Source organism: Cydia splendana, chromosome 20 (assembly GCF_910591565.1).
Source record: "Cydia splendana chromosome 20, ilCydSple1.2, whole genome shotgun sequence".
Classification (NCBI taxonomy): Eukaryota; Metazoa; Arthropoda; class Insecta; order Lepidoptera; family Tortricidae; genus Cydia; species Cydia splendana.
Window position 1 is genome coordinate 14,263,630 of NC_085979.1, and position 27,499 is coordinate 14,291,128.

The window sequence follows — 27,499 nt, forward strand, 5'->3', positions numbered from 1 at the left end:
CTCGGAGTCATCTCGGACGACAGCAGAAGAAAGTCGACGGCGCCGGCGCGGCGCGCGACACGGCGGGGGCGGGGGGCGGGGCGCCGGTGCCACGGGCGGGGGCTCCCTGTCGCGTCGCTTCTGAACGCCAAATAAAACTAGAATATCATTAAACTGGCTCACCGGATGGTTCGAGACAATCCAAACCTCCTTATCAGTCCTATAGAAGCGCCGCACCCAGCAGCGGCGCGCGCAGGCTGTCCGCCTCCGCGCCGCCCGGGCGCCGCGCCCGCCGCCGCAGGCACGACGCACGTTCCCTCTCCAAACGCGGAGCGACTTACGTTACCACTTGTTGACAAAAAACTACTGACGCACTTCCTACTTCGATCTCGAAAATGCGCGACCCGCCTGAGAACCGTGCCTGTCAAAGTAGGCATTTACGATGCGCAACTAACAACACGAGGTACTCCCAGGCTTGTTAACGGTAACGATTTTAGCAGCATGGTATGTAAAAAATAATTTAGCAAGAAAAATAAAAATAAAAAGTGGGTAGAATCGAAAAGCACTTTCGATCGCGGGATCGCCAAAAGACTAATAATAGCGATCTCTGCTATATTTCACTATTTAATGGAACAAGCTTTAGTTCGGAAATTTTAAAGCACCATGCTGCAAAAATGTACGCAAAAAAAAATTGCGGACCATCGGACAAGACGGTCGACGAAACAATGTGTCATGGCGGCGAGTCGCGGAAAGCGAGTAACAGTTCGCAGGAAGGGGAAGCGGAACTACGTCACGGCGTGGGGCGGAGCGACTACATAGACGCTAGCGGCATCTATCGGACACCGGAGACGTTACTCTCTCAATGGAGACCTCTGACGTAGAGTACGGAACACATAATAACTTATCTCGCAAAGGGGGTATGGTTAATGAACAGTATCGCGATGTACCTGTTCGAGCGCCTGCTGGCGGGTGCGCAGCTCGGCGCGCAGCGCGTTGTAGCGCTCGCAGTCGGCCTCCACCACGTCCTGCACCCTGGCGGCGTCCTCCTCGCCCACCAGCCGCGCCAGCGCCTCGCCCGTCTTCACCAGCTTGTCCACCAGCGGCTTGTGCCCCAGGATCGACTGTTGCAGCATCTGTACAATACAATATAGAGTTAGAAGCGGCACCTTCATTATTTATTTTTCTTAGAAACGCTCATTTAAATCCCTCAGTATGAAATCCTTCGTTTTGCTTTGCTTCATTTAAGATTGTCTGTGTAAGTGTGTAAATAGTGAACATACCTCGTTCTTGTCCTGCTGCTGCGCGATCTGCTCGGGGCGCAGCGCCGGCATGGCCAGCATCTGAATCTGCTTCTCCATGTCGTCCAACCACATCGACAGTCTGCACATAACATAACACAAGTATCAGTTACCAGCTAGAAAACACGAGATAAACAGAATTTTCTAAAGGGACTACTTTTTGACATCGAACAGGGTTCACAGACGGATAAGCTGAAAAATTCTTTCATGGGACTTGTAGCCTCGTCAAAATGAACGAAATTCCAATATCCCTTCGCATACATTCAGATGTGTATGATAAATAAATGAATAAAATAAATAAATAAATATTATGAATATTATAGGACATTCTTACACAGATTGACTAAGTCCCACAGTAAGCTCAAGAAGGCTTATGATAACAGCTGGTTTGACAACTCTTACCCGTGGTGTGTGTCGGCGAAGTGCTCGGCCAGAGGCAGGGCCTGCTCTAGCGCGGCGAGCCGCTCGGCGCTGAGCTGCCCCACCTCCTCCATCATCTCCTTCAGCTCCTCGCTGCGGTCGCGGATCACGGCCGTCTCCTCCGATGACTGGCACTCGCGGAGCACCTGTACACATAGCAAAAGTTTCTAGAGATGTCTAGTCAGACACGTGAAACCTCATTTTTTTTGTCACGCCATTTAATTGACATTTTGCTTACACTGCCTATAAAGTTCAGTCAACTAAGATCAGGTCACTTATACTAATATCTTATGTTATGTCATAAGAAATTAGATCAACCCTTTAACTGTGACGGTCGTACAGAAATAATGGGGTCACATTCGACATGTACAACTGTCAGATTTCGCATCCACGTCAAATCAACAGTTGATTTTATTACATGTTGATTCGATCACCTGTGGGCAATACATTGGTACAACCAAAACTCAACACTGAACTCGGGGGGGTTTGGTTTGGTTGTCACCTAACTGTGGATTGCTAATGTCAAATTATGTCATTGTACGTATTCGAGAACTAATGATTTTTCCCACATCAACGGGAGATCAACACGATACGTCATACTTCGTTTGTCGAATAGGGGCCATGGTCAACTGCGGACAGTTAGTAATAAGGGTGGGCGCTAGTAACTCCAGCAACCACAAGTACACGCACCTTCTTGGCCTGCGAGAGCAGGTCGCGCACGCGCACCCGCTGCGCGGCCACGTCGTCGTTGAGCGGGCGCTGCGCCTTGAGCTGCGCGCGCACCAGCGCCGGCTGGCTGGACGGCGGCTCCGCGTCGCGCAGCTGCGCGAACACGGTGCGCAGCCATTCCAGCAGCTCCTCCATGTCGCCGACCACTTCCAGAGAGCGCTGCGGAAAGAGAGTATATACCGGTGATAAATCAAATTCTCATACTCTAATATAACCGAGCTGTAAAACATCAGCGGAAATACATGAATCCCTGCTCCTTGCTAACGCATGACGCGTTATCTTTGGCACTTGTTAGATTATTAGAATTCATTGAGTGGTAATAGTTAAAAATAGCCCTAAGGAGCATTCCATGAAATTGTCTACCGTTTGTCCCGTACAAACGCGATTTTCTGCGATTTGCAGGTATGGTATAAGAGTTACCTTTTCTATGACAAATGGTCAAAAATATGCACAGAAAAATAATCGCCTGCCATAAATGCCGAAAAAAACAAGTTGCAACACAGGATATAAAATGCGTTTGTACGGGACAGCCCGTGGAATGCTCCCTAAGAGTTCTTCTATCTTTATCATTCGTGATTTTTTGCAAACTTAGTTTTTACATGTCGCAATAATTAAGAATCGATACTGAATTGCTGGAAACTCATGTATTCATAACTCATATGTACATTGATAAACCCAACTACAGGACATTCTCCTTACCTTCTTGCTGAGCAGCAGCCTCTCCGCCTTGCGCTGCACCTGTTCTGCAATAGCGTCGAAGCGGCGGTTGTCCCTCGTGACGATGCCCTCGATGTGCGTGGCGCCCTCTCCCGGCGAGATCTGGCACAGCTGCGGCCCGAGCAGGTTGATATTGTCGAGCAGCGGACGGAACTCTTGCAAGTCGCCTTCGAGGCGAAGGATGTCTTCCTCGCGAGGCTCCACGGATTGTAGGCACGATTCCGCGCCTGACATCCATTCCGTCAAGCTACGAGCAAAATGAGAATTACATACTTGATTTTCTTTTGCAAATTATGATACAGAAAGGAATAGTTTAGTTTCCCACTGTTACTTGCCTATTTATCTGTACTGTTGATCAATTGGTGTGTTTTAAATGCATACACAGTCTTATACTAATACGGTGTTAGAGTTAGACCAAGAAAAGGCTGCAACGATTTTGATAGCATACGCAGAGCAAGTGTTATTTATACGTTCATAAAATTCGACTTTTAAAATAACACTTGCACTGCGTGTGCTATCAAAATCGTTGCAGACTTGTCTTGGTCTAACTCTATTCATTAACTTAATAATCGTTTGTCCGTCATTTTGACATTTGTGTTTGTTATAAAGGAACATAATTTCACAGAGGTTTGCTAAGTTTTATGAATATTAGGTACAGAGATTAGCCTTTATATGTACAGTCAAATATAAAAATATGGGTGCACAAATCATCTCAAAAATATGTCTCTATTATGTCAGCGAATTAAGAACTATGGGACATATTATTGAATAAGTTGACTACACCCAAATTTTTACAGTAGACTGTACCTACAAAACGTAAAACGAAGTCACTTTCATCTGATCTAAAAGCCTGTAAAAGAGCTAAAAAAAAGGTCCAGAATCGTTTTAAAATTTAGAATACAATTCTGATCATCATTGCTGACCCTATATAGCATCGCAAGGGATTATTATAGCACTGTAAACTAACTTGTTATGGGCATTGAAGAACTGCTGCACAAGCGGCAGCGTCTCCGAGGCTATGCGCAGCAGGTCGGCGCCCTTGCTGGTGAGGTCGTTGTAACGTCTCTGCAGCGCGTCCAGCTTGTCCTTGAGCTGCAGGGCCTCGTCGCCCGAGATGTGCTTCATCAGCTCGAGGCCGGAGTCCACGGTGCTGTCGACGGCCTCTTGTTTGGAGGATATTTCTTCGGTTTTTTCCTGGAGAACACAGTATCGATAAGGTTTAAAAATTTACAGTAAACACAGTATTTTCAATATAAAAAGTAAATATTGTACACCGATGACAACTGTCACAAACAAACACAATGCTTTAAGCACAGATATCCAGTTTAATAATTCCAACGCTAGGTATCGCTAATAAAAATACGACGGCGAGCTTTTTATGAAGTTCTTGGAAATAATGGCTTGAAGTAATTTGAATCGTATTCATCTCTGTACAGAGTTCGAAATTTACCGCCAACAAGTCAGTAGGACTCGGTACTCACGGCCAGCTCGTCCATCTGCCGCAGCAGCTTCTCCATGTGCACTGGCAGCACCTTCCTCTTGGCGAGGTACTGTTCCATGCCGTCCATCCAGGCCGACAGGTCCTGGTACGTGAGCACCAGGTGCCGCAGCCCCTTGCGCGAGTTGTCCAGCAGCTCGCCGATGTTCAGGCTGTGCTCCACCAGGGCTTGGTATCTGGGGAGAGGGTAAACATTGTAAACGGCTATCTCATAAAATTTGATTGATGTGTTTCGCTACAACTAAGTACAATCACGCTCCGTGATCCGTCATTTAGGTTCTAGCTAAATTGGATATTCCAAAGTGTAGGTATGGAACAACCAATTTAGCTAGGACCATAAATGGCGTAACAATCGCGGAGGGAGCCTGATGGTACATAGAAAAATTTTAAAGCCAATTCAGCCAATTTAAACTGAAATAAATGTCATATACTTACTAAACAAAATCAAACTGTTTAGCCCAAATAAACGATAGTCATCATTACTACATACTCTGTAACTTAAATTCTTCAATTCATCAGTCTGGTCATCTGATCTATAGGTCTAGTAATATATAGTTCTTCTCAACCACTAGAGTTTTTCCATATTTTCTTATCATTACTATGAGACCAAAATAAGCAAGAATTCGTTAAATGGGTAATGTGGACAAACGGTTTTTAATATTCGTGTGCTGGAGACTTGATTTTTACTTGTAATTTTGACAGGCGACAGGTTGTCCATGTCTCAACTCCGATCAGACTGAACTTCAGTGAGGGTATGGTATTCCCATACTGTTATCAGTGTTGTTACTAGCAGCTTGTTATTGGGTATAAGGTATATGTACCTGTCAGTGGCAGCTTGCAGGCGGTCAGCGAGCGCGGCGGCCTCGTCGTCACCGACGAGCGCCATCAGCGCCGACGCCGTCTCCGTCAGTTGTTGGAAGGCGCCCTGCTTCGATAGTACGTCGTCGTGCAACGCCTGAAACCAGATACGCGGTGAGTTTGCAGGTAAAAGAGGTACAATATAACGTGCGGACAATAACATCATGATAAATGACAATGTATTACGGTAAAGGTAACACGCATAAATCATGGAAAAATATTGTAAGTATCTGCATATTTGTCAGTAGTCGACGAACCCTTTTCCAGGCCGCAGCCGCACTAATCTACAAGCTTTATCCAAAAAATCCAAATTTATTCCAGCTTAAATGATTATAATTGATTAATTTGAAGACAAGTCACATTTTCCGAAAGTCCAATCTAATTTCAACCTTATAGGTTATCGCGAGCTTGGTTTCCGCAACTCGACGTCATAGTATTGCGTCGATTTTCCGTGATGGGTTGTCGGCATTATTCTTCGATTTCAACCTTAAATCGGATTGCTAAGGTTGAAATTCTATTGGCGCTTATGTGGTCGATAAATCGTACTATGCCTGGAAAAGGGTTGAATGACGCTATATGCCGCCATACGTTTGGACCGTGTGTATTTCCGTTTTATTTAGTAGCAGACTATAACACTTTAAACTATCGCGTTTTGTACACGTATTTAATTACACAACACACACACCACACACACACACTGGTGCAACTCAGCTGAAACGTCGGAATTTAAGGTAAAAACAAAGAAATTATATCGCGGTAGTTGCAGAGTATTATTTTATAGTACCGTACCTTGTGCTCTCTGATCTTGAGTTGGATCTTTTCCTCGTCGGTGGGCACCAGCTCCAACGCCTTGACCTTCCGTTCGGTGGTGGTCAGCCACTCCACTAGGGGCTGCAGTTCTTCTTGGAATTGTTTTGCAACCTGCAATGTTACACTCATGAGTATATTTACACAAAGAAGTTGTCTAAAATGGGAAATGATTTCCAATTGCTTTATTATATTAAAGCCATTTTAAATATGATGTTTGAACTATGTATATTTGATATGGAATTTGCTCTTTCCTAGTTCACATTTGTTGATTTAGTGGTAGGTTTTATGGACTTCCATTAAAGGATCTTTGCCCAAGAGTGAGATGACATTAAAAAAACATAGACCAATTTTAAATCACTTGTCGTGTAGCGAACGAAGTTTATCAAATATCAGTTAAGATTTTTGATATTTGATTAGTGATTACAATCTAACGATGTTACACAGTAAGTTTATTATCATCATATTTAACCTGTCAGTGCTGTCACCTGTTATATATACCACTGCTGAGCATAGGCCTCACTTCGAGCACACCATTAGACTTAGTCTTGAAATAAAGTCTGGCAAACATAACTTGTCAGTCAGCAAGAACCAGTAAAATTATACTCATCCCTTTCTTTTGGTTGCTAGTACTAGCGTAAGACAAAGACATTATGATTCTCTGTGGCTGTATTTGAAATGAACCAGTCCTGGGCCAAACGTTAATAGTAAATACCTTCATAGCCTGCTCGAGGTCGAGCATGCGCTGCTGCGCGCCGTCGGTGAGCGCGTCGAACCGCTGCATGAGCCCCTTGAGCTGCTTCTCGATGGCCTTGCGCTCGCCGCTGTCGCAGCCGGCCGCCACCTCGTTGCCCATCGCGAACAGCGACGACATGCTGTTCTGGCGGTCCATCAGCATCTTCTTCAGGAACTGTTAACAAAATAGACAACATATGATTGATATGCTTGAAAGGAGACTTCCTGCACTGCTTTCTATGATTTTATGACGGTGGCACAGTCTAGAGTTTGAGCGGCTAATCCTTTTACTGCGATGATTTTATCAAATTATTGGAACAAGAAACAAAGACACGAAAAGAAGAAGAACATACAATTTGGTCGTGCACTGCTGTTACCTAACTGGCGCAGTCAGTAGGATACATATTTTTATCAATATATAAGGACCGTGTTATTTTTGTCTGAAGAAAACAATGTTAAAACAGGACATGTACACTTTGTAAGCGCCGTAAAGAACAGCCAGGGGAAACAACTGGAAGGAAACTGGAGGTAAATTTCTAATTAAACGTCGCGTGTTCTCTTATCTACATCAATAAGCACAGCTCATGACAAATGTATTACGTTGTGCTGCGTGTTACTTCACTGATTTGTTTCCATCTGCACTCACAAAATGTACAGTCACCACATGGGATTGTTATGCCATTTAGGGTTCTTATTAAATTGGGAATTCTATAGCGTAAGTATTGAACAACCAATTTAGCTAGGACCCTAAATGGCGCAACAATCGCGGAGGGTAATGGTACATTCTGTTGATTATAAACAAAGGGTTTAAATGAGCTAAGACCATACCTTCTGTTCCTGCAGCTGCGCCTTGACGACCTTGTAGTCGGCGGAGGGCGGTTTCTGGTTGCGCACCATGTCCTCGGTGTCGGACAGCCACTTGTCGAGGCCGGCCAGCGCCTCCGCGAACTTGCCGGACTGCAGCAGACCCACGTCCAGGCGGCGCTCGCGCTCGTTCATCTATTGACGAAATATATAGATTAATAGTCTGAAGTCTTCATTCAGAACGGATAGCATGATGTCATGTCATGCGTCACTTTCGCACTTACATTCTTGTTAGAACGTGACAGGTGACTGAAGATAAAGAGGCGACCATCTTTGCCCTACAGATGATCTTTTGCTTCATAGTTGAAAGTAGTGTAAGTACGGGGGATCAAGATTAGACTTTAAAGTATGCATAGAACGTGTGATAACATCTTCATTTATTGCGACGAAGTTTGTAGTGTCATGTATAATGTCATCAACGGTTTAACTGTTCATCGCATAAGTGTATTCATACGGGGAATTCCTTTGGCTTTTCTTCCCACAAGTTTCCATCCATCAATCCATTTCCATCAATGTTTGCAAAGTACTGGTCGATTCACAAGAGCTAGCACGAATAGAATGAATAAGTGAATGAAAATATCTATGTATGAATCACATTAACCAATTAAATGGTGGCTCTGAATGTATACCGATACAGGTGTCACAGGTGATATGAGTGATCATACAGTTAATTCCATTAGTGCCAGCTGGATGCAAAGGATGATGAAAACATCCTTAATATTTGATAGCAGAATGAATGCTTGAATACAAAGCATCATTGATTATTGTATTTATTACACAACTTAGCTCACCTTCTCCTTGAGCGCGTTCCACTTGTCGTTCATCTTCTCGAGATCCTTCTCGAGCTGCTGCGTGGAGACAGCGGCCAGCGCGGAGCGCACGAGCCCCTGGCCGATCTTGTTGCAGTGCGCCACGTTCTGCCCGAGCGGCTCCAGCGTGCGGCGACGCAGCTCCGCGAAGTCCTTCTGCTGCGCGCGGATCTGCTCCACTTCGGAGGATACGGGCTTGAGGCTGCGGACTTGTTCGGAGGCCTGGGGGAATACATAGTGGTATTAATGGTATTTGAATGAGAACTTCAACTTAAAAATGTATGTTAATCTGGTAAAAAAGATAGCTGCGTGCGTTTTATGAGTCGTTATTAAAAGTTTTGATCGCCGGTTGACGTCGACACAGCGGTTATAGATACACAGCGACATTTAAGACACACAAGGCGTCAGTCAGAGACCAAAGCATAAAATACATAGCGCTGTGCGTGTATAACAATTTCAAGACACTCTTAAGATTGCCACTGCTTCTGAATATCTGAATACAATCATTCAGTCTAATAGCCAGCTTATGTGTGTTATTGAGTCCTGAATCTAACATTCATTTGAAGACCGCAGCCGGTAGGATACGAATCTACGCTTTATTATTTTGACACATTCATTACATTGCACACGTATGTCTAGCACGATTTCTGATATGATTAAAGTTGTGAGTAAATTTTGGCTGATTTAAGCGTTGCCAAACTAGTTTATCTTTATACTAAGCTAAGTTATGTTGTGCTTACCTCCTGAACGTCGTCCATGACGGAGTCGTAGGCCTTGTAGAAGGCCTCGAGCTTGCTGAGTGTGTCGTCGAGATCCTGTTCGCGGGCGCGGGCACGCTCGTCCAACTTGCCCAGCTGTTTACGGAGTCCTTCAACCTGGGAACGGACATTTGGTATGAATATTTTTGTATCTTTATCGGAGTAAAATCACAATAAATTTGAAGTATTTACTTATGTGAGTATTTTGCCCTTTCAGACAGAGAACGTAGAAACAATAATTCATAGTTATAATGAACATTCATATTGAAATAAATCCTATTGTTAATGGGATCCATTATCCCAGGTATGTGATAGTTAGGGAAATATTGCTTGAAATAAGCTACTAAAGATCATCTACTCTGTCTGGCCTATCTTTTCGAAGAAATATACCCAACTCAAAGTCGAATCATGGCCCAGATAATCATAGATAGATAGATAGATATATTGATTTAATGGTACTGATCATACACTGTCAACGTTGGTTAAAAATTACAATTTACAATAAGATCAAAATTAATTACAATTAATGATTTTATAGTAGGTATATAAGACTTTATACATATACGAGTAGTTAGTGTAGTTCCTCACCTGGTCTCTAGTCTTGGCAGCGTCACCCGCGTACCCACTGTCGACCAGTCCTTCAGCTGCACGTTGCACGTCGGCGACCACGTCGTCCGCTCGCTCCAGCCGCTTGTAGAAGCGCGTGATGTCGTCCAGCTGCTGGCGGACGGTCTTGATGTCTCGGCCGGGCGGTTTCATCGTGTCTAGTTCCTTCTCTAAGTCTGACAGGTCAGCTGATAGGCTCTTGACTTTCTCCTGAAAGTGAAGATTGAATTAGTTTTTGGGGTTTAAAGTACGGTCACAATTAAAAATCAGCCAACTTAAACTGCTTATCGCATCGTAGAGATTTTCCCCTTATTAATTCATACTGTTCAGTAATTTTACCTCTTTCTTACAAAATTGTCGAATAAAGGCAAACCATTAACAGCAGTTTGTTAGATTATACAGAAGTATCTTAAAAACACCATTAAGACATAAAACAATCCATGTAAATTAAAAAAACTTTTTTTTTAGGGTTCCGTACCCAAAGGGTAAAACGGGACCCTATTACTAAGACTTCGCTGTCCGTCCGTCCGTCCGTCCGTCCGTCCGTCCGTCTGTCACCAGGCTGTATCTCACGAACCGTGATAGCTAGACAGTTGAAATTTTCACAGATGATGTATTTCTGTTGCCGCTATAACAACAAATACTAAAAACAGAATAAAATAAAGATTTAAATGGGGCTCCCATACAACAAACTTGATTTTTGACCAAAGTTAAGCAACGTCGGGAGTGGTCAGTACTTGGATGGGTGACCGTTTTTTTTTTTGCTTTTTTTTTCGTTTTTTGTTTTGCATTATGGTACGGAACCCTTCGTGCGCGAGTCCGACTCGCACTTGCCCGGTTTTTTTGTATTTGAGTAAGACTAGTTGTCACAGAGCTACTGCATTTTCTGTCCTACTAATATAACTGATCAGTCTATGTCATTTAGAACAGTTTAAGATCTGTCCATAAAAATAATACTCGTGCCGTTCCGTACCTGAAAGTGCGTCATAGCGCTAGCAGCGCCAGCGAGTCTGTCTCGGGCGTCTCCAGCCCTCGCGTCCAGCTCGTCCAGCCGCTCGGCCAGCGCGCCCGCCGTGGCGTCCAGCACCTGCCGCGCGCGCCCGGCCGCGTCCGGCCCGGCCATCTCGTGCGCCATCGTCACGATATCGTCTACTGCCGCGTTTACGCTCTGTCAACAAAGAGGTTAGTTTTAAGAATAACTGCAAACGGCAAAGGATTAAACGGTAAAAAAAATGCTTTGGTAAATGACCAGAAATATTGAACTGAAGAAATACTAATTAATTGATTTACAAATATTTGAGAAACTATGGTATTGGTTGAATAATCGAGTTGATAAATTGGGTTGTGACTATTCATATTAACTAAACAGTTTCAGTTAGAGCAAATTATAGTCGGTGTTAATTTAGCAACATCAACACAGAAATATGTGCATTGAACGTTCAAACTTTTTGAAAACAAGAAAATAGATACTGCCGATTTCTTCAAAATCAAATTCGCGCACTCAACATTTGGTCGATCATCATTGTCTTTTTCTGTGTTGTGTGTGTGTGTGTGTGTGTGTGTGCCATCACCCGACACATAGTCGACAACACCTAAACACACAGACACAGACACTGTAACAGAGGCTACAGTGGGCAGGGTTACCTGCAGCGGCGCGCGCAGCGCCTGCACGGTGTCGGCGACGCGCGCGACGGCGTCGGCGGCCTGCTGCGGCGGCGCGCCCAGCGCGTCCTGCAGGCGCTCCTCGCAGCGCTGCAGCGGCGTCTCCACCGCGCGCACGCGCTCCTGGAACTCGCCGAGCTTGCGCGCCGTCGACTCCAGGAATTCCACTTGTTGGAATACCTCTGTTAGGGACAAATATATGGTTATTTGATGTCTTTTTTCGAATTTACTATTTTTTTCAACCCGCATTAGGTATGCAAACTATCCCTTCGAATCAACTTCGTCAATTAAGAATCAAGAATTCATTGCTAATTATTTAAACTCTTTGACAATGTACTATTTAATGTTATGTCTAGATAATGAGAGAGTCCACCCTAATAATATAGTAAAAAGATCTCACCGTTGTTGAGGCGGTCCCATCGCTGCTTCATGCTGTCGAGCTGAGATCGTACGATGTCCTGGTCCACGTCGCAAGCCGAGATGAACGTCTCGCCCAGCGTCTTGTTGTTCTCATATTCACCAGACCTGACCACATATCATCAATATTAGTTTGAGATCACGCCAAATATATAGTTTATAATGACTAAATCGGCAGCTACGTAAAGACACTGTCAATTTTAACACCTCGCAACAACAACAATCGCGCTATAATGCCAGCGCAGAAGTACCGCGACAGTATCTCGCCCACGAGATAGATTAGCCATCCCTCACTAATTACATACAGTTAGAAAAAGACAGGTAGTCTATCTCGCAGGCGAGATAATGTCGCGGCGCTCGCGCTTTTGTGCTACGCATACAAGTGCATAGACATAACTTTGTAAAACCACAAAAAAAGCAGAAAAACCTCACGAGTTATCGTTATCGTATCTAGGATCATCATAACTGACATGATACTTTCACAGACAGAAAATTTAACGAAACCCACTTAGCTAATGGTACTCAGACACGTGTGTATGTGTGTGAGAGAGACAGAGGTACGTACCTCTTCCAGATGTCGTTCCTGATGCTCTGCAGCTCCCGCAGCTGCTTCTCCACGTCCCGCTTGGTGAACACGGCGGGCGGCAGCTTGCTGATTCTTTCCTCTGCCTCTGAGATCCAGGGGAGGAAGTTCTCTTGCGCCTTTGAGTATTTACGGCAGTGCTCCTGTAAGGGGATGACAAGTATTTAATAATATACATTTTTGAATAATACGATGTTAAATAAAAGTGTCCTAGGTCGCCTTCACATAGGTACTATAGATCTTCGGTTTACAGTTGTTGATTTGATGTTCTGGATGAGATTAGCTCAGGACCGGGAGAAGTGGCGTACTAGAAGAGAGGCCTATGCTCAGCAGTGGGCGATAAAGGGCTAATAAGATGATTTCATGTTGTAACCATCTTACATTGTGTCCATGCATAAAGACGAATCAACTAGTATTCGTAGTAATCAAATCATGTGACAGAACGACATTATCTAGTTGACATTGATAGATGGTTTTGTTATGTTGACTGCAGATTTGTTTGTGCCCTTAGCTAAATATTAATAAACTATGTAGTCTATGCACGGTAATGGTCGTTTATATATCTCCTGACATGGCGCAGTCGGTAGGATACCTAGGCAATATATTAATCAATGAAAAATATCAAGCAAGAATATGGTTAGAGATGTCCTTACCATAGCGGCCTGTAGACGAGTGTGTCGATCGTGGGTCTCACGCTTGAGTTTCTCCCACTGCGTCTGCACGCGGTCCAGGTCCTTGCGTAAGCCTTGGTGGGCGGGCTTCTTCTCCATCTCACGACCTAAACAAAGAGAGTGTTGCGTAAATTAATCTTGTAATTTTATGGCTAGCTTTTATATCAGAACAGTCGAGATCTAGAGGATTTGGTATTTATTCTGTAGCTAAACATATACTACTATGTGCTATACTGACATTACTATAAAATCACAAATTTGCCTTGTTTAAAGGCTAAATTCAAAGTGCAACATGTCTTGAACACTTGCTGCTTGCATACTTTTGGCCGATTTTCGAGGGATATTGTGAGAGATGTTTTCATGCAAAATGTATCATTTTGACGTTGTCAATAAGGACCATTTTAATAGTACCATAACGCCAGCAGCACCTCGTTATCCGGAGACAAAGCAGCACATTTTGATTGAGAATTACTGAAGGTTAGCGTTACCTTTGTCGAGCAGCATGATGAGCTCGTGCTCGCGCTGTGTGACCTCGCGGTACAGCGGCTCGTGGCGCTCCAGCTGCTGCTGCAGCTTGTGCTTGTCGGCGGACACTTGCAGCTTGCCGGGGAGGGAGTTCAGCTCGGACTGCAGCCAGCCCAGCGTGCGGGCTACGTTCTCCTCCAGGTTGCGGCCGTCCCTGAATACGAAATATTCATGTTATAAACGTTATTAAGGAACTGGTCTTCTAAGTAAATGACCCCCTTATACATACAATTTTACGGGACTGATTTAGTTAAATTATGTTTTATTCCTTTCTTACAAATACATAAGTCAAAATGACAGATAAGGACAAACGATTATTAGCTAATTGAGGTTTGTAGCGCGTTTATGAATAAGGGGGTTAGACGTTATGTTACAGAATTTCTCCCAACATGCTTTCTTGTTGGCTTGATAAACTTGTAATTGACTAGTTGTCTACTAATTTAGTAATCAACCGAAAAACTGCCTTTCTTTGTTGTTTCTTTGTATTATTTTGCACAAGAGGTTACATAGTTTTTTAATGAATTATAGTTGATCTAAAATATATCAAGTGAACTTTTCGGCTTGGGTTGGTGGAGTGAGTAAACTATTTGTCATTCATAATTTACAACACCACAAATTTTATAACATAATATGTACGATACTGACTTGAGCGCCGCCTCGATCTCCGCCTTCCTGTGGTCGAGCTTCCTCTGCAGGTTGTCGTACTGGCGGCCGACGGCGGCCAGCTTGCTCTGTATGTCCTGGCGCGAGGCCGGGTCGGACAGCACGTCGGCCAGCGCCGCGCCCGCCGCCTCCAGGTCGGCCAGCAGCGGCCGTTGGCCCTCCAGTTGACGCTCGAGGTTCTAACGAATGAAGGGGCCATTAGTATAGTGTTGATTTTTATGGATAGTAGCAGCCAGTTTTAAGAAGGAAACTGCCATTTTAAGAGTCATATGCGTCAGTAGCACGGGCGATTCGAACGTCTAGTTTCTTTAAACCCCTTTTACACGACATATCATTAAATTTTCTCTGCATGCTAAACAAGAATATCATCAAATTCCGAAACACTTCGTCAAAAACCTGTTCACAGAATTTAGCGGAACAAAATATAAGGTTGTGGTGACCTAACCTTATTTTATTGGTCAAATCTTCTGTTATTTTCTTAATTTAACAGAGAAATACTTTATTTTAGAAATTCAAGCATAATTTGGAACTTAGATCTACAAATATTTACTTCAAAGTCAAATGTATAGCCACAGTCAACAAAATCTACAAAAGCTCATATATGAACAAGTGGTATCCTGGTCACGGCACCCAAAGTGTAACGCACCTCGATCTTCCTGAGCTGTTCCTCGGGCTCCTTCTCCATGGCGAGGTCGTCGAGCTTTTCGCCGATGGTCTGCAGCGCGTCGCGCAGGCGCGTCAGCCCGGCGTCGAACTCGCGCGACGTGTCCGCTGCCGCGCCCAAGCTTGAGGCACGCTGCTCCAGTCTATATCACAAGATATAAATTAGTACCCAAGTACAAGAGATTCACGCAATAAACTGTTGACCATACTATGTAGGTTAATAGCAAAAATAAGGAGTGACACACGTCTTACTCTACACAATACTGGTAAGTTAAGTGCTCCTAGTGATTCACAATTTAAACGTTATTTAACGCAACGACGATTTAACAATTTAGGTATATGAAAAATACATCAGTCATTTAAAATACTTCCATAAAGGCCATAGTCGGTTTTCCGTAGTAAGTTGGCCCTTAAGTCAATTTGATTCGGGTTTTTTTTTGTGAGTACCTCTTATGGTGAAGGATATTTTTGCTGAGTATCAACTTCCTGCTAGTGACAGTTTTTGACTTATGATTTTATAAAAAACCTCTAAAAAAATTAGAGGTGTCACTACTTCACCACAATATAAAAAAAATGTTTTATTTTTGTTTTATTTTTTTTATTTTATTTTTTTATATGACTACTGGTATTCGTTTTTTGAGTATCGATGCATACCTAAATAAAGAACACTATTTAAAAAATTGAAGCAATTCGCTTGAATACATCCCGAAAAACTATACATTAAAGAAAAAATACAATAAAATCATAAGTCAAAAACTGTCACTAGTAGGATGTTGATACTCAGCAAAAATATCCTTCACCATAAGAGGTACTCACAAAAAAAAACCCGAATCAAATTGACTTAAGGGCCAACTTACTATGGAAAACCGACTGTAGCCTTTGAAGCAGACTAAGCCAAATTCCTTACATGAGGTAATTTGATATTGATGCCAGTATTTTTAGCGTTCAATCTACATTATAATTACTTCGTAATCGAAAATTTATTCCATTTAAGGAAGAAGAATAGTTTTTCTGCTTGAAAGTAAATCATATTTCTCGCCCTGCTTATTCCATGCCATGTAACTCACTTGTTGAGCAGATCGTTCCAGCGGTCCTGCAGGTCCTTGAGCTTGGTGCGCAGCTTCTCTGCGTCGGGCGAGCGCGGCTCGAGGCGCTCCAGCACGCCGGCCGCCACCTGCTCCAGGTGGGACAGCTGCGGCTGCTGCGTGCGGAACTCTTCGCGAAGGACTTGCACCTGGAAATAGTGGCTTTTAGTTTTCTGTACGATATACAAAACTCGCAGGTCTATGAGTTGGTTTAGTAAAGTAGTATAAATAGTAAAGTCAATAAGGGATTTAAGTTAAACAAATGGCGTTACTCATAAACACGTTACTGGCTTTAATTAGCTATGAATCGTTTGTCTTTATCTGTCATTTTGGCCTCTGGTTCGCTAGAGGTTAATTAAGTATCTGTCAGTACATACCTGCTGCACTTGCGTCTGCACCATGCGCGAGTCTGAGGAGATGGGTCCCAGCGCAGTCATCATGCGGTCCTTGGAAAGTAACCACGAGGACAGGTTGCTGTGCGTGTCTTGGAAGTCCTTCACCTCTTCCATCAGGCGGATCCTGGTAAAATGATAGGGATACGTTTATATATCGTGTGATTTAACTAGAATATTATAAACAATGTGTTCTTAAATGTGAACAAAGCAGAAGTCAAATAACGGACTTGAATAGTCTAAGAAATATCCATAAGTTCAGTTACCATAAAAAATATGTCAAGAGCGCAGCTACTTCAATTGCCAATTTCTTCTTGTGCCCTAAAACTCTTCTTAGTCTTTACAACTCATCTATTATCACGAACTATTTGATACATGTGGACATTATTTTATTAATTATGAGACGTTTGCTCGTAATACAAGTTGTGAATTTGTTATACAACTTGTAAATGGCTGGTAAATGAATTCAGATATGTACTTGTCCTTGCAGGCGTCGTGCAGGTTCCTCCAGCGCGACACGACGTCCTCCATGGCGTCGTGCAGCCGGTCGGCGCCCGCCACGCCCTGCTTGCGCTTCAGGAGCTCGCGAACCTATACGAAACATACCAAATATATCATCACCAATCAAAAATAGCCTACTTTTTAAATTAGAAGACGTGAATGGTCGATTCGTTCTTTCCTTATCTGCGTTCTTTGAATTAAATTGCAAGCTTGTTATAATTATCACATAGCTTTTAATTTTGGTACTTCTGCAGATCCAATGACGGTGCAAAGACAGAAAGTTTAGTAAAAAGTTAGACATCCTTAACTGTCCTGATAAGTCGGGTTATAAAAATGAACCGATTGTAACCCCACCTATCAAACCGGACTAGGTAGTTTTGACGTTACAGTAGATTTTATTTTTATTAGGTTAATAGCTAAGTGTCCCACTGCTGGCCTGCAGGGCACAGACACACACACAAAGAATGCAACACAAACACAATCTGCCTTTCCATCGTTTAGGCGTTTCCGTAGTCGGGTAAAAAGAATCCAAAATACCTGAGTCTTGGCGGAATCTAGCGCGCTCTGTTTCTCGTACATCTCTTCGAGCACGGCGCGGACTTGCTTGATGGTCTTGTCGGCTTCCTCCTTCGTGTTGGGGACGCAATCCTTTGGCAGTTGCCTCTGGACCTGAATAATACAACACAGGAATGTCAACTAAATTCTTGTTTTATTCAATTATTTTCTCGTAAGACTAAGGAACTGTAATATCCTGGTCACGGCACCATATTGTGTTTTAAACCCCCGATGCAAAAAGAGGGGTGTCGTATGTTTGATGCCAGTGTCTGTCTGTGACATCGTAGCTCTCCAACGAATGGACCGTTTACGAAGCAGTTTTTTACGTGAAAGCAGGTTAACTTGCGGTGTTTCTTAGCTATGTTTCATAGAAATCGATCCAGCAGTTTAAAGAATTGCAGCTCTTTTTCAAAATGATGTTAGGCAATTTTGGAATAAAATGGATTTTGTTGATATGTTGCGTAATGTTGTTTTTTTTAATTTAGTAATTTATGCTGTTTGCTAGATTTGGTTAGTTAATCGTTTTCTAGGTTGCACGTACCTTGTCCAGGAAGTGATGCGTGTTGCGGATGGTGTCTTCATGGCGTCTCAGCTCTTCACGGACTGAGTCGAGCTCGCCCTGGCGGTCAGCCAGTTTAGTTCCGAGCAGACTGTAGCGGTTGTTGATCTCTGACAGCTGTTGTTGTACCGGCGACAGTTCTGTAATAAAATACAACAGTTAACACTTCTTCTTAACCCTTATTCACATAAAACACGGAAGATTGAGTTCAAGTTAGTTGTAATGATTCTGGTTAGGAAAAAATACAAAAAAGGGACGTTGGCGAATAATAGTTCATCTTTTTAATGAATTTCTTTCGTGTTCTTTGGAATGAGAATGTTACCTTCAAGATGTAGTTGGTCGCTGGACGAGCGGCGAGATGAGAAGCCACTTGAGGTGGAGTGCGTAGATCCCGGGCTCACCAGCCCGTGGCCCTTGGTTGGAGAGGGCGAGCGACCGTCCAGTGTGCGTACTGCAAGAAAAACGCAATTCAAAAATTTTTGGTAAATAAATTCAATTAATATTCATTCATTCATTTATTCCTTTATAAAACATAGTTTTACATGGCAATTACAAACTTCATATTTACAACTATTTACATCTAAATTACATAACATAACACATCACTATATTTAATATAAATATGATAAGTGATTTTATTATCAACAATAATATAGAAAGTCTGATGATTTTTATAAATAATACATCCAAACGTCGATAAAGAAACCAAAACTTGATACAAAGATATTTGATATTAATCCACCACAAACTTAATTGTCACAACATAGGTGAGAATACTGACCTGGCGTCTGTCGCTTGGTGGGGCTGTAGAGCTGCCTCTTGCGGTGCGGGCTGTCCACGCGGTCGCCACGTGTCAGGGCTTCGTACACTGCTCCTGCCTCGTTCACCTATTTAATTGATTTTTCGTTATTTCAGTACACTAAGCTGCAACTATCATCGCTTTCAAAATAGCGGTCAGAAAACACAACTAGAAGCCCCATTTAGACGGATCAAGAACTTGAATTAGTCGCTCAACTTAATTCATTGTACTCTGTGGTTAGCAATGTATCGAATATTGCATGCAATAAATGGGGCTTAATTGCAAAACATTTTGATGTTGGTCCCATTGTTTTTTTTTCCAGCCCATTTGAGTGTTTATACGACAACGGTTTCACTCACTTGAATTTTTAGTCGCTAAACATGTCGCCAATAGCGACTAAAAATTCAAGTGAGTGAAACCGTTGTCGTATAAACAATTTAAAACATGTCTCACGAAAGTTTAATATCGACTATTTGAGTGTCCCACTGTTGGGCAAAGGCCTCTCCCCTGAATTTCCATGACTCCCGATTTGGTGATTCCCATTGTTACGTATCAAAATTTCACTTAGCTTGCTTATGTTGGAGCAATGTAATCAAGAAATTAGTGTTTTAGAGACTCATAGGACGGGGATAATGTAAAAAAGTGAAAGATGGTCGTATTTACGTACGAAATCTTAGAATATAATAATGTAAAAAAGTGAAAGATGGTCGTATTTACGTACGAAATCTTAGAATATTACCTTGTCGATAGTAATGGAGTAGTCGCGGTACTCCTTAGCCAGCGGTCGCAGCTCGTCGGCCTGCTGCTTGAGCACTTCCAGGTCGAGCGCCACGGGCTGCAGGCGGCCGACCCTGTTCTCGAACGACTGGAGCCACTCCAACACCTGGGAATCATGGTTTATGTTATTCAAATATACCAGTAACTTAGTCAACTTAGGTGACTATCTGAAAAGTCTACTTTTTGTCTTTCATATCATATCTCTACACTAACTAAACTACTTATCCGAAATGACAAACCCGCACAGCGGGGCTCATCAACCATGCAAAAGAATTTGAGTGCGGGTGCTATTTTTGACCGAAGCGTTAGCGAAGGTCTCCGTTTTAACTCAGGCAAAAAAGCTTTGATATGTCCGGATATTCTCCTCAACAGGTCGCAATTCTCAACCGATTCTCGTGATATTTTGTGACCGGATATCATGATTAAATAGATTTTTTGTCGATATAGTTTTTGAAAATTTTTCAACATGTGGAAATTGACATAAATTATTTAAGCACCAATAGAGTCTATGGCGCTTAAGACCATTGTGAGTTCACTGTAATAATGATTCAATGAACTAAGTATTTTTCACTTTTCATTTTCTAAGCTTATCGCGAGGTCTACAGCTCACAGAGCCACTAGGTATTTATTCAGTAAAAATGTCGTAATAAATAGTGTAATGTGGGCTCACCTGAGCGCGGAGGGTCTCATACTGGCTGAGCTGGTCGGCGCGCTGCTTGGACAGCTTCTGTTTCTCCTCCAGCGACGTGTTGAAGTCGCGCCATGCGTTCTCCAGGAGCTGACACATACAAGCCATTAATTTAACCATAATACTCTCACATCTATATGCATAAACCCATTTAAGGATGGAAGATGAGTGGTTTTGGATCTACAGTAGACCCATTGCCCATAATGTTAGCTGTACATCAGTGGACTTTATGCCTTTTGTAATAAGGTCCACCGATGTATACAGTTAGGAGTGTTGCTTGTACAGAGCAAATCTTTCTATTGCGTTACCAGACAGTTTTTGCGCAACTGATCCTAAGCAATAGCTATCAAAGAGTTACAAGGTTGTTTACCTTCATCCTGTCACGGACGACGTGTGTGTCGGTGACATCCTTCTTCGAAATCAGCTGTTTGCCTTGCTGCAGGCACTCGTCCAGCAGCGGCATTTGTACGTCTCTGTAAAATCAATTACCATTAAAAAAAATCCATCGTATTGAGGTAAATATGAATGCTGCGTGGTTTAACCTTTTCGACGCCGTGTCAAACACAAAAGCTGTCACTCAGACGCCACGTTACCGAAGTGTCAAAACTGATGTTGAACTTTATTCATATGCACGTAGGTCTATGTTGCTCTGTGGTCAGTGACGGATTAATCCGTATTCGGCGTTGGACCTGCGGTTAGGAATATCCGTCGTTGGCGTCGAAAAGGTTAATCCTGGCCAAATAAATATCAAAAGCTTCTATTTATGAGACCATTTACCATAATTAGAATTTCACTTTGTTCGAGCGTTTAAACATCTTGTGTGAGCCAAATTCGCTGACATTTAATCATCAATCATGTGTTATGCCATCATCAAGAATAAGACGTCGGTTATCGAAGCTCATAATTTCAAGCCTAATGTGGTAGTTACAGTAGTGAGAACTAACCTGAAGTGCGCCAGGTCGCTCAGCCTGGAGCGTAGCTCATCGGCGTTCATCCTCGCCAGCTCCCTGGAGTCGGCCTGCTCTAGCAGCTGAGCGTGCGCGGCGTCGAGCTTGCCGGCGAGCTGCGTGAAGTGAGACAGCTCGCTCCACACGCTCTCCAGGAACTCGTTGCGCTTCGTAGAGCGCTCCAGTAGCTTCTCGTATCTGTGGGAGGAATTATCAATCAATCATTTATTTTTTCAGACAGAAGCCCATATCATTTGTTAGTAATACAATATAATCTTAATTATGAATAAATCTTTGAATTCACAAAGTCAAGTCATGAAGAAAGCCGAAAAACTTGTAGAAATAATTACTACGTTGTTTCTCATTTAATCTTAAGTTAAGAAATTTTTTGATATAATTCATCATTTCTCTCGTTAATTAGAAATACCCTTCTATCCCTTCTATGGGTGTATTACGGGCTCTATGGGTTCTATGGGCGTATGGGTGTGTGTGTACTGTATATTACCCACCGCCTTTTTGGTCCAGAACGATCGAATCAAATGTATTAGCGTGGACTGTTATCGCGTAAAATGCATGTTGTATTTTACTTCAATTTTCAGTTTTAGGTCATTTGCTAGGGTTGAAAAAAAAACGACTGACAGGTTTGAGACACCTACTCATAACAGTTTCGACTGCACATACCTGTTGTAAATATCCTCCGCTCTCTGCTCCAGCTTCTTGGCGATCCTGGCGTTGCTGGGGTTGGCGGCGGCGTCGCGCACCTGGCCGAGCAGCTTGGCGAGCGTGGCGCGCCGCGCCTCCAGCGACGCGTGCGCGATGCGCTGCTCGCGGACTTGCTCGTCGAGCCGCTCGCGGATGAGGGACGCTGGTTTTGATTGCGTCCTGTAATCAGAGTGTAATTAGTACATTGAAATTTCCATTCTATACCTTTTTAGGGTTCCGTACCTAAACGGTAAAAACGTCCCGTTTACTAAGACTTCGCTATCCGTCTGTCTGTCACCAGGCTGTATCTCATGAACCGTGATAGGCAGTTGAATTTTTTACAGATGATGTATTTCTGTTGCCGCTATAACAACAAATACTAAAAACAGAATATAATAAATATTTAAATGGAGCTCCTATACAACAAACGTGATTTTTTTGCCGTTTTTGCGTAATGGTACGGAACCCTTCGTGCGCGAGTCCGACTCGCACTTGGCCGCTATTTTCAAATGTTAAATGTCTAGAATCACGCAAGTTATTTTCAAAAACTGATAAAAAGATTCTTCTGTTCATTTCTAAGCTACAGGCAGCAGCAAAAGTGTTGCAAAAACGAGACTCACTTGAACAGGGTCTCGGCCTGCTGCAGCCACTGCGCCTGCGTCTCGGCGGCGTCCTGCAGCCCCTGGCACTGCAGCAGCGCCGCCTCCAGCTCCTGACATCTTGAGCCCACGGCGCCCGTCAGCTCCGCGTAGCGCGCCGTCAGGTCTATTACCGGGACTTCAAGCTGCCGGATCTCTGCTGGTGTCAGGTTGCCTTCCAGGGATTTGACTAGCTGGTCGCATGCCTGTTGGACGATAGAGTATTATTAAAGCAGATACTCCCAAAAGTATTTGACGTGTGTAGTTTTAGAAGCCGAAGCATTGACGAGGCCTTTTATAACAAGAGTCAGGAAACCAATTTTCTCGTCATAAATTAAACAAAATTAAATACTAATACGAATTTAAAATAATTCGGTATAATACCAATACAGTTCAACCAAAAATATCAAAATCTGTGTGACGTGCGGCACGGGAAGGTCGGTTAAGTTCGCCCATTTGCATATAACATAGCCCTTACACCGTATGCGAGCGTATTTCAAATTGAAAAACACGTGTATCAACAATGTCAAGTACTTACGTCCTTAGCGTTGTCGACGAGGCGGCCCTGCGCTAAGATCTCAGAGTGCAGCGCCTTAGCGCGTGCAAGCTGCGTCTCCACGGCGCGAGGCTCGCCGCCGACGGGCTCTGATAGCACCGAGCGCGCCTGAGGTTCAACCTAACCAACCACCAACCAACCAAACCAATTATAAAATTAGCAAGTTCAGAAGTCCTTAGGCTTAAATTAATTTTACAAGCAGAAACGTCTGCGAACGATGCAGCTTAAAATAAATTTAAAAGTGGAAAAATTACTGCATTGGGGGAGACTTGAACTTACGGCCTCTGGATCGATACTCCAGCGCTCTGCCAACTGAGCCACCAAGACCTCGTCCATAGCCAGCGAATCTTTCCACCATATGAGTCTAGGAGGGCAGTGTTTTTCAAACAGTGGGTCGGCGAAGCCTCTGCCAGCATTGAATCAATACATAAGCGAAACATTTTGTTCGTACTAAGGGGGTCGCGTCATGAAAAAGTTTGATAAACACTGGTCTAGGGGACCCTAGCGACATCTACCCTATCCTTAAGCCTAAACTTAAAATTGTGAATCACATACGTGTAGTTAGAGATAAATTCACGATTGCATAGCTTAAGTTTTGTATGTTGATGCCAAAGTTTTATAAATTAATAATTAAATTAAATATCATTTATTATCAGGCAACTAAGGCCCATAGATACATACCTTACAAACTAACATACATACAATAGTAAAAATCTTACAAGCTAAAAATTATTTCGGCGACACGGCGGTTTTCATTTGTGTCGCATGTTCCGGTGTAGGATTTGGCAGATTGGATTTGGTTATAATTGACAAGTGTATAGAGTAATTGATATAATGTTAGTACCTCCTTCATCCACCGCTGCGCGCGGTCCAGCGCGTCGTGGTACTGCTTGGTGACGTCAGCGGCGCCTCTCAGCCTCTCCTGCAGGCGCTGCGCGCGCGCCGCCAGCTCCGCGTGCCTTCTCCTGGCTAGAGCCGCGGCTTCGCGCAGCGCGCTGTCGCCCGACGGGTGGATGTGCGATAGGCGAGAGGGCAGTGATGTGCGGTAGTCGTTCAGGATTGTAAGGAATTCCTGGAATTACAAAGAGATTAATAGCCAGATGATAATGATGATTCGAAACTAGATATATGCAACCTGGACACACTGGGGTAATTTTTATACCCCATACTAGACTGGTCTGGATTTGAAGTACCATTTACAATTTGTTTTGTACTACTTACGAATCAAACTTTTGCGTTACAAAGCCATATCGTAAGTACATCACAGGTAAGCGTTCTTCAGGTGTTTAATGTATTGACACATAACAAACCATTTACGTAAGTATGGGCACATAAAACATGTATTTTTACAACATTTAAAACATTTTTCTTGCTACTCTTCTTTTCTTTTCGTGTCTAGATTCCTTGTTTCATACAAGGGATACATAAAAAGGCAGCGATGATGAGAGTCCTGGCCGTCGCATCCATCCACTTGGACTCCCACAAATAATGGTCAATTGTCATGGTTTAAGATCATGGGCCTTACCAACATGTCCTTATTGCGATTCTGCTAAAGGATGGAGCTATATAACTCGCATAACTCCGTCGTTTAGCAATTCAGTTTAGGTCCTAAACAGAATCGTAATAAGGACATCATGGCAAGGCCCCAGTTCCGTAAGTAAGATGGTCTACATACCTTGCTCTCGTCGACGAACTTCTGCGCGGCCATGGTGATGAAGCGCAGGTCGGCCTGGTGCGCGATCACGTCGGACACGAACTCGCGCACGTCCTCGCTCTGCCCGGGCAGGTTCTTCAGCTTCGATATCGCCGCCTCCTTCTCTTCCAGCGTGCGGTACGCGCCCTCCATCCAAGTGTTGAACGTGTTCAGCTCGTTACTGGAAAAGGTGCCGTTTTATATGGTTGTCCTCTGATTATGCAAAATTAAAGGTAGCGGCGCGCGGAAAACAGATATTAAAATTAAATTGTAAGACCAAAGCAAGCTACCATCATTGTCAATGTCTATAAGAATAACAATTTTGATTTGGTTGGAACGCATGAAATCCCATGCATTAAACATTAAAAGAAGTCTTCAAGTAGCTTGTAACACTTACGACCCCTTAGCAAAATTTACATACTGTGATCTGTTTTCTCTTCAGGGTTTTCGCATTACCTGGTCCATAAGTCAACTTGGGCAAAGATCCACAGCTTTGATCGTGTTTTAGGGTTACGGCAGTGCACAGATAAGTAGTCGAGACTCACTTGAATTTGCCGAGCTCGTCGCGCGCCGCGGCGAGGCGCCGCAGCATCTTGTCGCACTTGTCGGAGCACTTGTCGCACCGCTGCTTCAGCTGGCGCACGCCGCGCTCCAGTGCTGCCACCTATATCGCGAGTTTACATGTCATACGTTACATAACATACATTTGTTATAATTGCATGAAATGCAAGCTTCATGGGTTTAATCTTTTTGAAGGATATATCTTATGAATACGCTTTAAAATATTCCTGCCGCGACATTACAAGAATGACGTTGGCATGACACAAATAATAATGATATGATTAAGGTATCCGATTGACACAGTACGTTGCAGTATCAGAATGAGGGAGGGAGAATTAAACTTCTGTCAATCTAAAATGCCGTTGATAATCGTTTGTAGAGTCTGTACCACCGTCATTTTGACATTTAAAACTTTTAGAAAAGACAAAATTGACATAAGTTTTGCTAAGTTTTATACAAGAAGGTTAAGGCCGTAATGGTAAAACTCGAGTGATTCCTGACCTCATGCGGTGCCAGCACATCTCCTCCGGACACGAGCAGTTGCTTGGCCTGGTCCGCGCACGCCGACACCTGGCGCTGGTGGCTCTCCAGGTCATCCTTGATCAGCTGTGGAATAAACACTCAGTTAATAATAGATCTGCACAACGAATACAGCTGAATCGGACCTACCTACTTAAGAACCATTGAAATGTCTAAATATGCAGCAGCAGTAAAATTGCAATGTTTATGGCGTAACATTAGGTACATTTAATTATTGTTCTCCAAAAACGCTCGCCCACGACTAGGCGCCGGCCTTTTATGTCGTCGGAGATTTTTGTTATCCGGTTAAGAGTTAAAACACGGATAAGTAAATTGAAAATAATCTTATGAGTTCATGAAGTACCGTAAAATGGGGTGAGTAGGGTCAAAACTGAAATTCAAACCTCGTTAACATTTTATTTTTACATATGAAAACTGAATGGTGTATATAATAAGTGTTCCGGACGTTTGTATTTTAGTTTTTATTTTATTTTGGGTAGTTCCATTTCATAACTTTGACGATAAAGAGGAAAACCCACCTCACCCCGTAGAGCCTCGTATTTGGGGTGAGAGGGGTTTTCATACAAAGGTGATTTTGGAAGATTGTTAGATCGATTTTTTTTTATTATGCGTATTACTATAGCTCCATTTTAAATTGGAATACATTATTTTTGTAGCAGTAGCCTTAAAATCCCTTCTCACCCTCTTCTCAAACCTTCTCTCCCCATTCATAACCCACCTCTCCCCGCGAAACCTACTCACCCCGTTTTACGGTATTTGAATTTGACCTTTTACGATTTTATTGGGTTTTACACATAATGAGGTTTTCATTTGCCTTCTCGGATTGGTGAAAGAAATTAGCACAGTTTTGTTAGGTTTTGTGCTAAATAAGATCGGCACCAATTACAGTCATACCCAAAAATCAGACTCTCCCAGAAATTAAGAGTTAGATTCCACTACAGTTAACTTTCCGAAACACGTAAGACACGAGTTTTCTGCGTGTGTATGACCCAATGGCACAAGTAAAAGTCATTAAGATGATGAATTTATAGACGTACCTTGAGAATATTGATCTGGTTGCGCAGCTCGTCCAGGTCCTCCTTGACGGCCTCCTGGTTGGCGAGCCGCTCCTCCACCACCGCGATCCATTCCAACAGCTTCGACAGCGTCTCGTCGCAAAGTCTGTACTTCTCCTCTACTGCTTGCTATATTAACAACACACGGATTACTATTTGCACACCATGTAGCTACGCGGATGTACAAAG

General features: G+C 43.2%; 1 protein-coding gene across 9 annotated transcripts in view; it reads right to left on the reverse strand.

Annotated features, from left to right (window-relative positions):
- Positions 1-27,499, reverse strand: part of LOC134800529 (dystonin) — a 288,922-nt gene that overhangs the window by 39,995 nt on the left and 221,428 nt on the right. For all 9 annotated transcript variants that reach the window (XM_063773000.1, XM_063773005.1, XM_063772999.1 and 6 more), the window contains 41 exons: positions 27,293-27,439; positions 26,217-26,321; positions 25,700-25,818; positions 25,137-25,335; positions 24,306-24,533; positions 23,444-23,581; positions 22,888-23,111; positions 22,247-22,447; positions 21,563-21,763; positions 20,989-21,091; positions 20,601-20,708; positions 19,893-20,036; positions 19,136-19,241; positions 18,677-18,805; positions 18,337-18,494; positions 17,778-17,909; positions 17,218-17,330; positions 16,725-16,866; positions 16,330-16,496; positions 15,246-15,405; positions 14,582-14,778; positions 13,900-14,090; positions 13,394-13,518; positions 12,723-12,883; positions 12,141-12,265; positions 11,723-11,922; positions 11,052-11,246; positions 10,061-10,288; positions 9,455-9,589; positions 8,697-8,936; positions 7,870-8,040; positions 7,022-7,216; positions 6,289-6,420; positions 5,463-5,596; positions 4,625-4,817; positions 4,111-4,337; positions 3,126-3,390; positions 2,388-2,585; positions 1,680-1,843; positions 1,260-1,359; positions 927-1,112 (listed from right to left, as the gene is read on the reverse strand). In XM_063773000.1, the coding sequence (XP_063629070.1) occupies positions 927-1,112; positions 1,260-1,359; positions 1,680-1,843; positions 2,388-2,585; positions 3,126-3,390; positions 4,111-4,337; positions 4,625-4,817; positions 5,463-5,596; positions 6,289-6,420; positions 7,022-7,216; positions 7,870-8,040; positions 8,697-8,936; positions 9,455-9,589; positions 10,061-10,288; positions 11,052-11,246; positions 11,723-11,922; positions 12,141-12,265; positions 12,723-12,883; positions 13,394-13,518; positions 13,900-14,090; positions 14,582-14,778; positions 15,246-15,405; positions 16,330-16,496; positions 16,725-16,866; positions 17,218-17,330; positions 17,778-17,909; positions 18,337-18,494; positions 18,677-18,805; positions 19,136-19,241; positions 19,893-20,036; positions 20,601-20,708; positions 20,989-21,091; positions 21,563-21,763; positions 22,247-22,447; positions 22,888-23,111; positions 23,444-23,581; positions 24,306-24,533; positions 25,137-25,335; positions 25,700-25,818; positions 26,217-26,321; positions 27,293-27,439 (6,786 nt within the window). The remainder of the gene's footprint in view (positions 1-926; positions 1,113-1,259; positions 1,360-1,679; positions 1,844-2,387; positions 2,586-3,125; positions 3,391-4,110; positions 4,338-4,624; positions 4,818-5,462; positions 5,597-6,288; positions 6,421-7,021; positions 7,217-7,869; positions 8,041-8,696; positions 8,937-9,454; positions 9,590-10,060; positions 10,289-11,051; positions 11,247-11,722; positions 11,923-12,140; positions 12,266-12,722; positions 12,884-13,393; positions 13,519-13,899; positions 14,091-14,581; positions 14,779-15,245; positions 15,406-16,329; positions 16,497-16,724; positions 16,867-17,217; positions 17,331-17,777; positions 17,910-18,336; positions 18,495-18,676; positions 18,806-19,135; positions 19,242-19,892; positions 20,037-20,600; positions 20,709-20,988; positions 21,092-21,562; positions 21,764-22,246; positions 22,448-22,887; positions 23,112-23,443; positions 23,582-24,305; positions 24,534-25,136; positions 25,336-25,699; positions 25,819-26,216; positions 26,322-27,292; positions 27,440-27,499) is intronic.